The following is a 16,169-nucleotide window of genomic DNA, read 5'->3' as shown; positions in this document are numbered from 1 at the left end:
ACAGTAGAGTCTCACTTATCCAACATAAACAGGCCGGCAGAATGTTGGATAAGCGAATATGTTGGATAATAAGGAGGGATTAAGTAAAAGCCTACTAAACATCAAATTAGGTTATGATTTTAAAAATTAAGCACCAAAACATCATGTTATACAACAAATTTGACAGCTGAGCTGATACTGTTTTTGAAAGCATGGAGAAATATATTTGGGTGTCATCAGCATAATGATAACACACCACCCCATGCTTCTGGATGATTTCTCCCAGTGGTTTCATATAATTGATAAAAGGCATTGGAGATAGAATGGCACCTTATGGGATGTCATATAACAGTTCCTTGTTTGAGGAGCAGCTATCCCCAAATACCACCACCTGGAACCTGCCTGAGAGGTATGACCAGAACCACTGCAGCACAGTACGTCCGATTCCCAACCCCTCCAGGCGATCCAGAAAGATACCATGACCAATAGTATCAAAAGTCGCTGAGAGGTCTAGAAGCACCAACAGGGACACACTCCCCCTGTCAGTGCTGAGATGGAGATCATCCACTAAGGCAGCCAAAGCTGTCTCAACTCTGTATCCTGCTCTGAAGCCAGTTTGAAATGGCTCAGGGAAGTGTCTGTCATCCAAGACTGCCTGAACTTAGACTGCCTTCTCAATCACCTTGTCCAAAAAAAGGAGGTTAGGCACTGTCTGTAATTATTAAGGTCCAGGGGATCCAGGGAGGGCTTTTTCAGCAGCAGTCTAACTACAGCTTCTTTTAAACAGGATGGAAAATTTATCTCCCTGAGTGATGCATTAACAATTTGTTGTCTTTGAGATCAAACTGCATCTCCCTGGACAACCAGCCAAGAGAGACTGGGATCAAGAAAGCAGGTTGTCTTCCTTACTTGCCCCAGCAGCTTGTCCACATCAACAGTACTCACCAATTGAAACTGATTTAGTGTAATCCCACTCACAGAGTTTCTGGACACCTCGTTGCTGGCCTCTGCTCAAATAATTACATCTAAATTGGTTCTTATGTGAGAGATTTTATTTGCAAAATGGTTGTTAAAAGCATCACAGTGAGCTACTGAAGGTTTTAGCAATGAGTTTGGAGGGGAGGGCATTTGTGCTAAGGCTCTCACCACTCTGAATAGCTCAGCTGGACGTGAATCTGTATTGCCAACTTATAGAAGCAAAGGTGCCTTCTATAATTCATCTTGTCACATAAAAGTCGAGTTTTCCGCCATCTGTGTTCTAGTCCTAGTTTCATTTCCCTGAGAGTCTATATCAGGGAGCCTATTTTGTCATGGGTCAGAGAGGACATTAGGGAGCGATTGTGTCAATAGCCCTGATTAGATTTTGATTCCACTTTTTGACCAGGGATTCAACAGGATAGTTAATGATGCCAGCCATAGAACACTCTAAGGCAGGCATGGGCAAACTTTGGCATGCCTGCTCTAAGGCCTCCTGGAATCTCAGGGGAGCCAATACCCTTCAAGGGCGGATCATCTGAATAGGTTCTCCACGTAACTGTGATGCTAGCCCTGACCAGAAAGTGATCGGTCATGGCAATCTGGAGGTATTGTTCACCTCCGCCTACAAATCCGTATGTTCCGAGTTGAAAATTACATCAAAGGTATGACCTGTCAAATGCACTGGTCCTGAAACCAATTGGGATAGGCCCATGTTTGTCATGACCTCCTGAGCTGCACCTTACAAACTGCAAATTGTGTGCTTTTCACTTTAAGAACAGACAAGCATCTCGAGCTCTGAGGATGACCTGGGAAGGAATCCCACTGGAGCATTGCAGCACACCAACATACCTGGGAGTCGCTCTGAGTTATAAGAAGCACCGCTTGAATATCAAGCAAAAAGTGGGTGCTAGAAATAATATACGAAAGCTGACTGGCACAACATGGGGATCACAACCGGACACAGTGAAGGATCATAGAATCATAGAATAGTAGAGTTGGAAGAGACCTCATGGGCCATCCAGTCCAACCCCCTGCCAAGAAGCAGGAAATCACATTCAAAGCATCCCCGACAGATGGCCATCCATGCCATCTGCCAGAATTACGAGCCGCAATACAACCTGAAGCCGAAATGAAGAAGGTCCGCCAAAGTTGAAGGAAAATCCGCCAAGGAGTCTTTATTGAGCAATTCAGCTGAAGAGGACTCTAGTAGCGATCATTCGGTCTACTAGGGTACCATACAATCAAAATAAAGCCATATTTATACAAAGTTTCAGTCTGACAGCCCTTTGAATTTCCCGCCCTGCTCCCCCGCCCATCTGATCGTTGATAGGCTAGAAGGTTGAACGAGGCGGGCTTTCGTTTCCCGCCTTGCTCTGTTGGCCCAATAGGAAGCTGCCTTTTGTCTCTACTCGGGCCAATCAGGAAAGAGAAGGCGGGAGTTATTGAAACAATGAGGTGACAGGACAGGAACTAGCAGATTAAGTCCTGCTAGACCGATTTCTAAAGGGTGCTTAATTTATTAATGGGTGAGATATGACAATGTTTGCCTTGGGGCGAATCACCTTTAGGTCAGCAAACTCCGAATTCAGCGACTCAAGCCCTATATTGTCCATGCAATTTGAATTTGATTGGGTTTTGCGGTGGCAGATTATCCTTTTGTTTTTGGGAAAGGAAGCCTGGGTCATAGGAAATAGGATAAGTTCTGGGGTTCAGGTTGAGTTCAAAATATTTCCTATTTGATTTCATGACTTGACAATTATATGAAATAAAATGAAAAATAAAATAAAGTTGGAATATAAACCATGCTGGGAAAAATACATATTTTCCGGGGATCCCAAAGAGTACAAATACATATAGGCAGATAGATAGATTTCATGGAAATAAGGGAGAATCCATAAAAGTGAGTTACATTGCATAAAGGGGAATCATGAATGATATAAACAATTGAAAATATTTGATAAGAACGAAGTTCATAACATCTGGAGAACCCAGCATGGAAATTCATAAAAGTGGAGTTTTAGCAGCATGATTTTACAATTCATGAAGTTAGCCCAACGATTAGAAATTCATATAACAGTGATTCATGAGGGTGTCCAGGTTCATAGAATATGAAAATTCACGGATACATTGGGAAAAGAGTTCATCTGTGGTGGAAGGAATTCATAGAAATAGCATGGGTAGGAGGTACAGGTGAGTTGCAGTCTTTGGAAGTATAGGGTTTCATAAGTTCAGGGGTAGGTTTGGGGAAGAGTGTTCTTCTCATTCATAAAATTATGAAGGTGTGAGTGAAACGCGGAGGGCGCCCGTCCAGGCACCCTCCTAGCAGCTGTAGAGAGGGTGAGGGTCCTTGGAGAACTATGTCTTCCCGGCAGGGAGAGCGATCCATCATCCACAGCTCACAGAATGGGCCGGTGATCTCTTAAACCCATCCCGCGGATCGCGGGGAGAGAAAAGTCCGGGATAAGGCTTGGAAAGAGCAGTCGGCTCCGTCTGACAGTCAGCTGTTCCGAAGCTTTAAACTGGACCGATTTTGGTTCCGCTGGTGGTCTTTGGGTCAGGAGCCTTAGGAAGGGTTAGAACTAAAAGAAGAGCGTGCTAGGGGTAATTTTGATAAAGATATGAGCCAATTTGTATCGTCCGCCGTATTAACCTATGGCGGAGGAGCCTCAGCCAGAGTTTAAAGGACGGATGGGTTAGTGAGAGGGAGGGGGAGGATTGCATGTAAGAAAAAGGAGTCAAGGAAAGACACAAAATAACCAGATAGAGAGTGCTACTGTTATAAAATGAATGCTACTTTTATTGGGGGGATTTGTTACATAGTTCAGGGAAGGGGAAAGTGAAGAAAAAAAAAAGATCTTTTAATAATAGTCCGCTGCGGTCCCGCTCTGTTCCTTTGGTGATGGATCTGCGGAACTCTCCGCTGCAGGTTCAAATCAATTTGAATGCTGGCGCTTCGGACATCACAAAGAAGGAGCCTCCACCACAGTCCGGGGCAGAGAGTTCCACTGCCGAACAGCCCTTACTGTGAGGAAGTTCTTTCTAATGTTCAGGTGGAATCTCCTTTCCTGTAGTTTGAAGACATCTGCCGTTGCGCTTTGCTACTCTGCTGCTGAATACACATGCCCAATGTGGAATACATCTCACCGCATTAAAACAGTGGACGTGGCCCTTAATGAGATGCTGCATTATCGCAGGATGTCTACACTCTACACCACTGGAGAAATTATACTCCTTAGCTGGTATTGCACCACCTGATATCAGCTGGGAAGTAGCAGGCAATAATGAAAGGACCAAGGCAGTGACATCTCTGGCCCATCCTGTTCCGATATCAGCCAGCATGCCAATGTCTTGAATCAAGAAACAGCTTCCTAAGATTTACAGAGATCCTCGCAGGGACACTTCAGTAAATGAGAGTCCAAAAGTGGCAGGCTAAAACCCGGAACCTCAATCAGTGGCTGATACCTGATGAGAAACTCCTCTCTGGTCACACAGAAGACTGGGCAACTTGGAAGGCCCGGGCTGTGGCGCAGGCTGGAGAGCAAGCCAGCTGCAACCAGCTGCAATGAATCACTCTGACCAGGAGGTCATGAGTTCGAGGCCCGCTTGGAGCCTGTGTTTGTCTTGTCTTTGTTCTATGTTAAAAGGCATTGAATGTTTGCCTATATGTGTGATGTGATCCGCCCTGAGTCCCCTTCAGGGTGAGAAGGGTGGAATATAAATGCTATAAATAAATAAATAAATAAGGCACTGAACAGACTGCACTCTGGGACCACGAGATGCAGAGCCAATATTAAGAAATGAGATATAAAGTGGAGTCCACAACATAGGAGTGCGGAGAAGAACAAACCACAGACCACTTACTACAACACAGCCAGAGCCCTGCCACATGCACTTACAGCCACACCAGAGGCACTCGAAGTGGCCAGGTTCTGGTCAAAGGAAATCTAGCATAATGCCAAGTTTTTAACAAGTTTTTTTAATACATTAAGGAGCCCCGGTGGCAAAGTGCGTTAAAGCACTGAGCTGGAGACCAAAGGGTCCCAGGTTCAAACCCTGGGAGTGGCATGAGCGCCCGCTGTTAGCTCCAGCTCCTGCCAACCTAGCAGTTTGAAAACATGCCAATGTGAGTAGATCAATAGGTACCGCTCCGGCGGGAAGGTAACGGCGCTCCATGCAGTCATGCCAATGGCCACATGACCTTGGAGGTGTCTACGGACAACGCCGGCTCTTCGGCTTAGAAATGGAGATGAGCACCAGCCCCCAGACTCAGACATGTCTGGACTTAACGTCAGGGGAAAACCTTTACCTTTTTTTTATACATTATAGCTGTATTCTCAATTGACCACAGCTACCCCCTTTCCCCCACTTTCCCTCACCAGGCCTGAGGAGGCTGCAGAGGGAAAACCAAGAGAGAGAAGGCCAAGGGGTTTGAGATGTGGTGGAGGGAGAGAGGCAGGGGAGCTCAGTCTGAGCAACAAGGAAGGGTTAAAGGGAGCGAGTCGGATTGCTAGAGAAGACAGGAAGTTGACAAGGCAGGAGGCCAGTCCTCCAGAGCAGCCTGCCTTTGCCTCCACAGTTCCAGGCCCTGGTGAGTCCCAACCCAGGCCTTCTCCATAAACCTGCCTTCTTTTGCAGACAGACTCCTGGGATGGGTGGGTGGGTGGGGTTCCCTGCATTTCCTCTTCTTTCTTCCCATTTATTTACAGGGTGGGAGAAAGAGGGAATCTTGACTTTATCACACTAAGTCAAATGATCAAATCTGGGTTTTGGGTTGCTGTGAGTTTTTCGGGCTGTATGGCCATGCATCAGCTGCATTCTCTGCTGACGTTTCGCCTGCATCTATGCTAATGGCATCTTCGGAGGTTCTGTTGGAAATGAGGCAAGTGGAGTGTGCCTGTGAAGAACCACTGCCTTTTTGAAGCAAGTGTGAATGTTGCAATAATAATCAAGCTTGATTAGCATTGAGTAGCCTTGCAGCTGCAAAGTCTATCAGTGAGAGTGTCTGTATAAAGGTAGCCTGGCTATTATTGCCTGGAGGCATCCTTTGGGAGGCGTTAACCAGCACTTGATGGTTTGCAAGAGTTCTTTCTCCCACCTTGGACATTAAACAGCTCTCTCTCTATGTATAGCAATCAATATACATCTACAGTAGAGTCTCACGTATCCAACGTAAACGGGCCGGCAGAACGTTGGATAAGCGAATATGTTGGATAATAAGGAGGGATTAAGGAAAAGCCTATTAAACATCAAATTAAGTTATGATTTTACAAATTAAGCACCAAAACATCATGTTATACAACAAATTTGACAGAAAAAGTAGTTCAGTAGGCAGTAATGCTATGATTTAGCACCAAAATATGATGTACTTCAATTCGATGTATTGAAAACATTGACTACAAAAATGCGTTGGATAATCCAGAATGTTGGATAAGTGAGTGTTGGATAAGTGAGACTCTACTGTATATAGAGTCTTGCTTATCCAACCTTCACTTATGCAACATTCTGTATTATCCAACGCAGTCTGCCTTTTAGTAGCCAGTGTTTTTGTAGTCAAAGTTTTCAATACATTGTGATGTTTTGGTGCTAAATTCGTAAATACAGTAATTACTACATAGCATTACCATGTACTGAACTGCATTTTCTATCAATTTGTTGTAAAACATGATGTTTTGGAGCTTAATTTGTGAAATCATAACGTAATTTATGATTCATTCTAGACCAGAATGAAGAAGGCGGGGCCAGGAAGACATCTTTCTACCATGTCTCCTGTATCAATTTAACAATATAATAATATATAATACTCTTATTATACTATACTAATATTAAATATACTGTATATACATATAATAGTAATAATAATAATAATAATAATATGATGTAGTACAATATATATATGTTATATATGTATATCTAACTTGTAATGTGTATATATATATATATATATATATATATATATATATATATATATAAAAGAGTGATGGCATCACGGCAATTCACAAAACAACAAAAGTACAGGCCCCCCAACCTCAAAATTTGACAACACAACCCATCATCCACGCCTCAAGGTTGATACAACAAAAAGAAAAGAAAAATAAAGTCCTAATTAGAGGGAGAGCAATATTTTTTTTATCCAATTGCTGCCAGTTTAGAGGGCTAATCTCTGCCCACTTGGTTGCCTAGCAACCAAGGGACAGCCAGGTTTCAGTTAGGGGACAGGCCGATTTAGGCCTCACTTAGGCTTCTTCCACAGATTATCTAATTTGCACTGGATTATATGGCAGTGTAGACTCAATGCCCTTCAACACAGCTATATAACCCATTTATAATCTTATATTTTCTGCTTTGAACTGGATTATCTTGACTCCACACTGCCATATAATCCACTTCAGTGTGCATTTTATCCAGCTGTGAAGAAGGGGCCTCATATAATCCAGTTCTAAGCAGATAATAGAAGATTATCAATATACAGTAGAGTCTCACTTATCCAACATAAATAGGCCGGCAGGATAAGTGAATATGTTGGATAATAAGAAGGGATTCAGGAAAAGCCTATTAAACATCAAATTAGGTAATCGTTATACAAATTAAGCACCAAAACATCATATTATACAACAAATTTGACAGAAAAAGTAGTTCCATGCGCAGTAATGCTATGTAGTATTTAGAGTAGAGCCTCACTTATCCAACACTCGCTTATCCAACGTTCTGGATTATCCAACGCATTTTTGTAGTCAATGCTTTCAATATATCGTGATATTTTGGTGCTAAATTCAGTAATACAGTAATTATTATATAGCATTACTGTGTACTGAACTACTTTTTCTGACAAATTTGTTGTCTAACATGATGTTTTGGTGCTTAATTTGTAAAATCATAACTTAATTTGATGTTTAATAGGGTTATCCTTAATTCCTCATTATCCAACATATTCGCTTATCCAACGTTCTGCCGGCCCGTTTATGTTGGATAAGTGAGACTCTACTGTACTGTATTTACAAATTTACCACATCACAATGAATTTAAAACACTGACTACAAAAACATTGATTATGAAAAGGCAGACTGTGTTGGATAATCCAGAACATTGTATAAGCGAATGTTGGATAAGTGAGATTCTTCTTTAATATGAAATAATTACTGGGATAGAATAATGCAGAACAATATAATCTCTAAAACCAGGACAGTAAATAAACAGGGGAATTCCACACAGGAAACAATCAGGGCCAGCTAACACCTCCCAACAAAGTATTCCCATCATCAAAGTCTGGCAAATCCTGTTTTCTCAGGGCCACAGACAGTAGAAGCACATAAAATATCGCAAACAACACCACTCTGAAAACAAGGGAATTCCAGACAGGAAACAATCAGGGCCAGCAAACACCTCCCAACAAAGTATTCCCATCATCAAAGTCTGGAAAATCCTCTGTTTTCTCAGGGACACAGACAGTAGAAGCACATAAAATATCGCAAACAACACCACTCTGAAAACAAGGGAATTCCAAACAGGAAACAATCAGGGCCAGCTAACACCTCCCAACAAAAATTTCACTCAGGGAGGAAACAGCCAGGCTTTAAAGCTGCAAGGCCATCACATCCTAATCATTTTTCCTAATTGCAGTATTCATACTTGCCTCCAACAAACAAAAAAAAAACAATCAGAAATATTGTATATTCACAACCTTTAGGAAATAATATCCCCTGATGGCGCAGCGTGTTAAAGCGCTGAGCTGCTGAACTTCTGGACCGAAAGGCCGCAGTTTTGAATTGGGGGAGCGGAGAGAGCCCTCACTGTTAGCCTCAGCTTCTGCCAACCCAGAAGTTCGAAAACATGCAAATGTGAGTGCATCAATAGGTACTGCTCCGGCGGGAAGGTAACGCCACTCCATGTAGTCATCCCACATGACCTTGGAGGAGTCTACGGACAACGCCGGCTCTTCGGCTTAGAAATGGAGATGAGCACCAACCTCCAGAGTCAGACACGACTGGACTTAATGTCTGGGGAAAACCTTTACCCTTGACCTTAACTACCACCAATTCCTCAATATTTTATTTCCCATACCACCAGACTTCGCCACAGCAACGCGTGGCCGGGCACAGCTAGTCTATATATATAAAATGATAAAGTTGTTTGCGCAGTGACTATAACAACAAAACTAAACATCCCAGAAATACGAAATTTGGCAACACAATGCAAAAGGCTTGCCTCCAGGTTACAACAACACAACCACACCACAAAACCACAATCCAGACCCACAAAACTCACAACAACGCATCATGCGATAACAACACAACTAAACGCCCCAGAAATACAAAACTTGGCAACACAATGCAAAAGCCTTGCCTCCCAGTTGTAACAACACAACCACACCACAAAACCACACAGGACCCACAAAACTCACAACAACGCATCGTGACTATAACAACACAACTAAACGCCCCAGAAATACGAAACTTGGCAACACAATGCAAAAGCCTTTTCTCCTGGTTGTAACAACACAACCACACCACAAAACCACAATCCGGACCCACAAAACTCACAACAATGCATCGTGACTATAACAACACAACTAAACGCCCCAGAAATACGAAACTTGACAACACAACACAAAAGCCTTTTCTCCTGGTTGTAACAACACAACTACACCACAAAACCACAATCCGGACCCACAAAACTCACAACAACGCAACATGACTATAACAACACAACTAAACGTCCCAGAAATACGAAACTTGGCACACAACGCAAAAGCCTTGCCTCCCAGTTGTAGGAACTCAACCACAACACAAAACCACAATCCGGACCCACAAAACTCACAATAACGTATCATGACTATAACAACACAACTAAACGCCCCAGAAATACAAAACTTGGCAGAACAATGCAAAAGCCTTGCCTCCCAGTTGTAACAACACAACCACACCACAAAACCACACTGGACCCACAAAACTCACAACAACGCATCATGACTATAACAACACAACTAAACGCCCCAGAAATACGAAACTTGGCAACACAACACAAAAGCATTCCCTCCCGATTGTAACAACACAACTACACCAGAAAAGCACAATCCGGACCCACAAAACTCACAAAAATGCATCGTGACTATAACAACACAACTAAACGCCCCAGAAATACAAAACTTGGCACACAACTAAACGCCCCAGAAATACAAAACTTGGCAACACAACACAAAAGCCTTGCCTCTCAGTTGTAACAACACAACCACACCACAAAACCACAATCCGGACCCACAAAACTCACAACAACGCATTGTGACTATAACAAATACAAAATTTGACAACACAACTCATCCACCTCCCCAATCCCTACATTCACACTTGGCCTCCAAAAAAACAATTACAATAATAACAATGACAACAACAACAACAATAAGAATCAACACCATCACAGGCAAGAAACAGCCAGGCACTGAGGCTGAGAGGCCAGTCAATGCTACACTGGGCCTCCAAAAAACAATACAGTAGCATCTAACTTATCCAACCTTCATGACCACAACAACAACAATAATAATAAACACCTACACAGGCAAAACAAAAAAAAGACTATTGTACCACAATAAAAATATAAACCACACTCAGCAGAATCAGACATCACGATTAACAACAAACCAAAGACAACAGGGATCTCAAGCAATTATCAATCAACACAAAAATTGAAGACGGTAACAGACTTCAAATACTACTACTAAGGTGAGTATAAAGAAGGGTGGAGGTCACAGCATAAATACAACCTAATGTAGACTGACCAACACCAGATTAAGCCACAGCAACGCGTGGCCGGGCACAGCTAGTATTATATATAAAAGGAGAATGGCATCGCTCCACCGGGCAAAACAACAAAACTTAAGGCCCACCAACCTAGAAAATTGACAACACAACCCCTCATCCACGTCTCTACGTTCTTACAAACAAACTACACATCCTTAACCTCCATGGGGCCAAAAAAACCCAAAAAACTGGAATGCGCCCCTTTGTGACCCACCTTGATTGACACAAACAGCCTTGCAGCTTCAAAGCCAGGCTACCTCCTAGGCCACAGCAAAAACAAAAACAAAAACACCACTTCAGTGTGAATTTTAAACCATTGTGTAGAAGGGGCCTCATATAATCCTGTTCCAGGCAAATCATATAACGTTATTAATATAATGTATAATAATTACTGTGCTCTAATAACAATACACAACAATATAATCTCTAAAATCAGGACACTAAATAAACAACAACACTCAGAACACAGGGGAATTCCACACAGGAAACAACCAGGCCCAGCTAACACCTCCCAACAAAGGATTCCCTCATGCAGGAAGCAGCCAGGCTTGGAAGCTACAAGACCATTCAATGCTAAACGACTTAAATAATCACACCCAGCTAACACGTCCCAGTAAAGGATTCTTCCAGGTACTAACCAGGCAAACATTGAAGCTGCATGCCTATTCAATGCTAATCAAGGAGATCCATGGCAACACCTGCCTCAACCAGACAACAGTTCTTTCTACCACACTGCACGTTATTCCACACATATATCGACCCCTTTCTGGCCCACCTTGATTAACACTGAACAGACTTTGGAAACCACGAAGCAACTCCATCTCATTCAACCTGGCCTAGCAAGCATACCCTATGTAGAAAACGGCCAGGCTTTCAAGCAGCGAAGCTATTTACTGCAATTCCAACTGGCCCCAGCAACGTGTGGCAGGGCACAGCTAGTATATATATATATATATATATATATATAAAGAGAGAGAGAGAGAGATTTTATATGGCAGTGTAGAAGGGGCTGAAGTCTCGGCTCTTGAGTAGCATTTTCTGCTCCTGGTGACGTGTGACAGCCTCTTGTTGCACTCCACATCCAAACACACACATACATTGGTACAGACCCTTCTTCTGACAGGTGTAGCTGACACTGGCCATTGATTCTTTCTTCCAGGGCTGCGAGAGAAGTAGGATCAGAAGTCCGGAGGTCAGGCCCTCGGAGGAGCGACTGAGGGAGCTGGGTCCATCTCGCTTGGAGAAGATAAGGCTGAGAGAAAGGGACATGACGGTTCTGTTTAAATATTGGAGAGAAACCATTCAGATACCCAAACTGTGAGAAGTGTTTTGCTCAAATGCCATGTCTTACAAGACACCAGAAAGTCCTGCAAACAGTTCACCCCTTGTGTGCCGCAAGAGGCCGCATGTAGGAGAGAAGCTGTACAAATGCCAGGAGTGTGAGAGATGTTTTGCCCGTAATGCAGACCTTGTGAGACACCAAAGAATCCACTCAGGGGATAAACTGTATAAATGCCAGGAATGTGAGGAATGTTTCGTTCACCATCAACAACTCGTAAGACACCAGTTATCCCATACAGAGGACAAAGCGTACAAATGCCAGGAGTGTGGGAAATGTTTTTCTCAGAATGTATACCTTGTGACCCACCTGAGAGTCCACACAGGAGAGAAACCGTACAAATGCCAAGACTGTGGGAGGTGTTTTGCTCAGACGTCATGCCTTTTGAGACACCAGAGGCTGCACACAGGAGAGAAACCATACAGCTGCAATGAATGTGGGAAATGCTTTGCTCACAGTTCATCCCTTGTGTACCACAAGAGACTCCACACCGGAGAGAGACCTTACACATGCCAGGAGTGTGGGAAAAGCTTTGCTCGGAACGCACACCTTGCGGGGCACAAGAGAATCCACACGGGAGAGAAACGGTTTAAATGCCAGGAATGTGGGGCATGTTTTGTTCACCATCAACAACTAGTAAGACACCAGTTAATCCATACAGGAGAGAAAACATACATCTGCAGTGAATGTGGAAAATGTTTTGCTCAGTATGAATACCTTGTGACCCACCAGAAATACCACACAGGAGAGAAACCACACATCTGCAATGAATGTGGAAAGTGTTTTGCTCACGGGTCATCTCTTGTGTATCATAAGAGAGTCCATACAGGAGAGAAGCCATACAAATGCGAGTAGAATGAAAAATGTCTTTCTCAGAATGCACACCTTGTGACCCATCAGAGACTCCATGGAGGAGGAGACGCACAGAAATGGTAAAAGCATTTGAAATCATGTGCCTCGCAGAAGTGAAAAATCATGAAAAGATATAGTGAGTTTTCTCTTTCATTGTTAAATAGTTTTTGGCAGTTTTAAATTCTAACTAATATTTTGTTAGGTTCTCCTTTGTTATAATATTATTATTGTGTTGTCGAAAGCTTTTATGACCGGAATCACAGGGTTGTTGTGTGTTTTCCAGGCTGTATAGCCATGTTCCAGAAGTATTCTCTCCTGATGTTTCACCCATATCTATGGTAGGCATCCTTAGTGGTTGTGAGGTCTGTTGGAAACTAGGGAAATGGGATTTATCTATCTGTGGAATGTCCAGTGTGGGAGAAAGAACTCTTGTCTGTTGGAGGCAAGTGTGAAAGTTACAATTGGCCACCTTGATTAGCATTGAATAGCCTTGCTACTTCAATAATAATAATAATAATAATAATAATAATAATAATAATAATAATACTTTATTTATACCCCGCCACCATCTCCCCAACGGGGACTCGGGGCGGCTAACATGGGGCCATGCCCAGAGCAATACAATATAATAAAATATAAAAACAGCATATCATAGCACAATTAAAAGTAATACAATAGATGTTAATAGACATTACATCAAGAAATCAAAGAAACAGTAAAACAAGGGCAGGCCGCATGAACACAAAGATAAAACCCGGAGTGAGAGGGACAGAGGGGTACTCCACTGTGGACAGGGACACATGAAAGTGGGGCAGTCTAGAGGATAGATGTTGAGGGGGGAGTAACACAGAAATATATAACAGAAATTACTTACCGAAAGCACAGGGGAAGAGCCATGTTTTCAAGTCTTTCCTAAAAGCTAACAGAGTGGGAGCTTGCCTGATTTCAGTAGGTAGTGAATTCCATAGTCGGGGGGCCACAGCAGAAAAGGCCCTCTCCCTTGTACTCACAAGGCGGGCCTGGGATATAGACAGTGGTGATAAAAGGGCCTCCTCGGATGATCGCGAAGATCGGGCAGGTTTATGCCTGGCTGCTTCCTGCCTGGGGGAATCCTTTGTTGGGATTTTTAATACTTGTGTTAGCTGCCCCTGATTGCTTCATGTCTGAAATTCCCCTAATTTCTGAGTGTTGTTCTTTATTTACTGTCCTGATTTTGGAGTTTTTAAATACTGATAGCCAGATTTTGTTCATTTTCATGGTTCTGGAAATTTTCTGCTTCTGGAACATGGCCATACAGCCCCAAAAACTAGCAGCAACCCAGTTATCCAATGTCTCCCAATTAATTTCATTTCTCAGTGGGAGCTAGAATTGAAATGCAATTGGCCACCTTAATTATCATTGAATAGCTTAGTTTCCAACAGACCTCACAACCTCTGAAGATGCCTGCCATAGATGTGGGTGAAATGTCAGGAGAGAATGCTTCTGGAACATGGCCATACAGCCTGGAAAACTCACAGCAACCCAGTGATTCTGGCCATGAAAGCCTTCGACAACACAAAGAATGATAGTCACAGCGATATACAACAAACTTGGTTTATACATTACTAATTTACTAACAGATGATCTTGAATGTTTAGATTCTTTAAGGAATAATTAGATTCAGATAAAGACTTAAAAGGAACAATTTGACAAGAGTAACTGAGATGGACTTTTACAGAAGAAAGCCGGAAAAGAAAGAACAATATGAGAGAATACAAGAAGACACGGACATTGGATTTAAAACTAATTAATAATATCACTCTTCTGTTTGCTTTAGAGGATATAATGAACTTTTAATACTTTAAGTAATAAAAATAAGTGTAATTGATGTAATAATAACTATGTACATATTCTCTTGTTTTTCCACCTCCCCCTGAGAAATATTAGATATCAGTAAAGACTAAACTTACTAACAATAACCCCAAAACCCCCACTTCTCATTTTCCTTTCTTACCTGCGTTTTATACGTTTCCTCCTTGTATGTGTGTTGAAAAAAATGGAAATGTCTAATAAATACATATATATCTATGTCTTCTATCTATATCTCTATCTTCTATACACATAACAAAAGTGAAAATCTGTATGTGTGTATGTGGCATGGGTGTCCATTTACACAGGCAGGCTCCCACCTCCACAAACAGCTACAACTCCCAGTGCTGAGGAGCCACCAATGGCAGGAACATTGCAGGTTATAGCGGGTACCATGAATATGTCCAAGAGCCCTGCCAATGTCCCACAAACACCATACTGCCCACCACCCAAGTGAAGGTTTCATATGGGGACCATTTCATCCTAGATTTTATGTGTCTCTTCCACCAAAGACATTTTCCAGTGTTCCTTTCTCCATTGATGTGGAATTTGCATGACCCCACCCACTGCCTCTCCCTTAACCCTTTCCTACTCTTTCCTATGGCACACAGCAAATAGGGCAGAATTGATCAGGAACTAAATAACTAAACATACTGGAGGGGTTTGGGGCACTGACTCAACAGGATGGAAGTTGTAGTTCACCCTGCATCAAGACAGCACTGTGAACCCCACTGACAATGGATCTGGACCACATTGGGCACACAGAACCCCCATGACGAACAGAATATACTGGAGGGATTTGGGAGGAATTGGTCTTCAAATGTGGGAGTTTTAGGTACTGGGATTTATAGTTCGCCTGCAATCAAAGAGCACTGATCCACACCAACGATGGACCTGGACCTCACTTGGCACACAAATCCCTCTTTGATTGTAGGTGAACTATAAATCCCAGCAACTACAACTCCCAAATGACAAAATCAATCCCACCCCAACCCTACCAGTATTCAAATTTGGGCATATCGGGTATTTGTGCCAAATTTGGTCCAGTGAATGAAAATACATCCTGCATATCAGATATTTACATTACGATTCATAACAGGAGCAAAATTACAGCTATGAAGTAGCAAAGGAAATAATGTTATGGTTGGGGATCACCACAAAATTAGGAACTTTATTAAGAGTCGTGGCATTAGGAAGGTTGAGAACCATTGCTTTAAAGTGTGTTGCAGTGTGTTTTCATGGTGTGCATCATATAAACATCGTGCTGTTGAACCGCCTTCAAACGGTATTAAATGGTCAGTGCAGATGTACTCTTAGAACATACAACCTCTATCTGCCAAAGGAATACATCAGGGAAAACGAGTAGGAACTATCTAGTGTTA

General features: G+C 42.6%; 1 protein-coding gene across 1 annotated transcript; it reads left to right on the top strand.

The window, feature by feature from the left end:
* The first annotated feature begins 5,456 nt into the window (after nucleotides 1–5,456).
* On the top strand, nucleotides 5,457–15,006 carry LOC103280565 (gastrula zinc finger protein XlCGF17.1). Its single transcript, XM_008120044.3, has 2 exons — nucleotides 5,457–5,545; nucleotides 11,908–15,006. The coding sequence occupies exon 2, from the start codon at nucleotides 12,091–12,093 to the stop codon at nucleotides 12,940–12,942; it is 852 nt and encodes a 283-aa protein (XP_008118251.2). The 5' UTR covers nucleotides 5,457–5,545; nucleotides 11,908–12,090; the 3' UTR covers nucleotides 12,943–15,006.
* Nucleotides 15,007–16,169: the final 1,163 nt, after the last annotated feature.

This window comes from Anolis carolinensis, chromosome 2 (assembly GCF_035594765.1).
Source record: "Anolis carolinensis isolate JA03-04 chromosome 2, rAnoCar3.1.pri, whole genome shotgun sequence".
NCBI classification, from domain to species: domain Eukaryota; kingdom Metazoa; phylum Chordata; class Lepidosauria; order Squamata; family Dactyloidae; genus Anolis; species Anolis carolinensis.
The sequence above is the reverse complement of the archived record's forward strand: the minus strand, read 5'-3'. Positions and strand labels throughout refer to the sequence as shown.

Coding starts and splice junctions, on each gene's coding strand:
- LOC103280565 (XM_008120044.3), top strand. CDS start 12,091: ATGTCTTACAAGACACCAGAAAGTCCTGCAAACAGTTCACCCCTTGTG.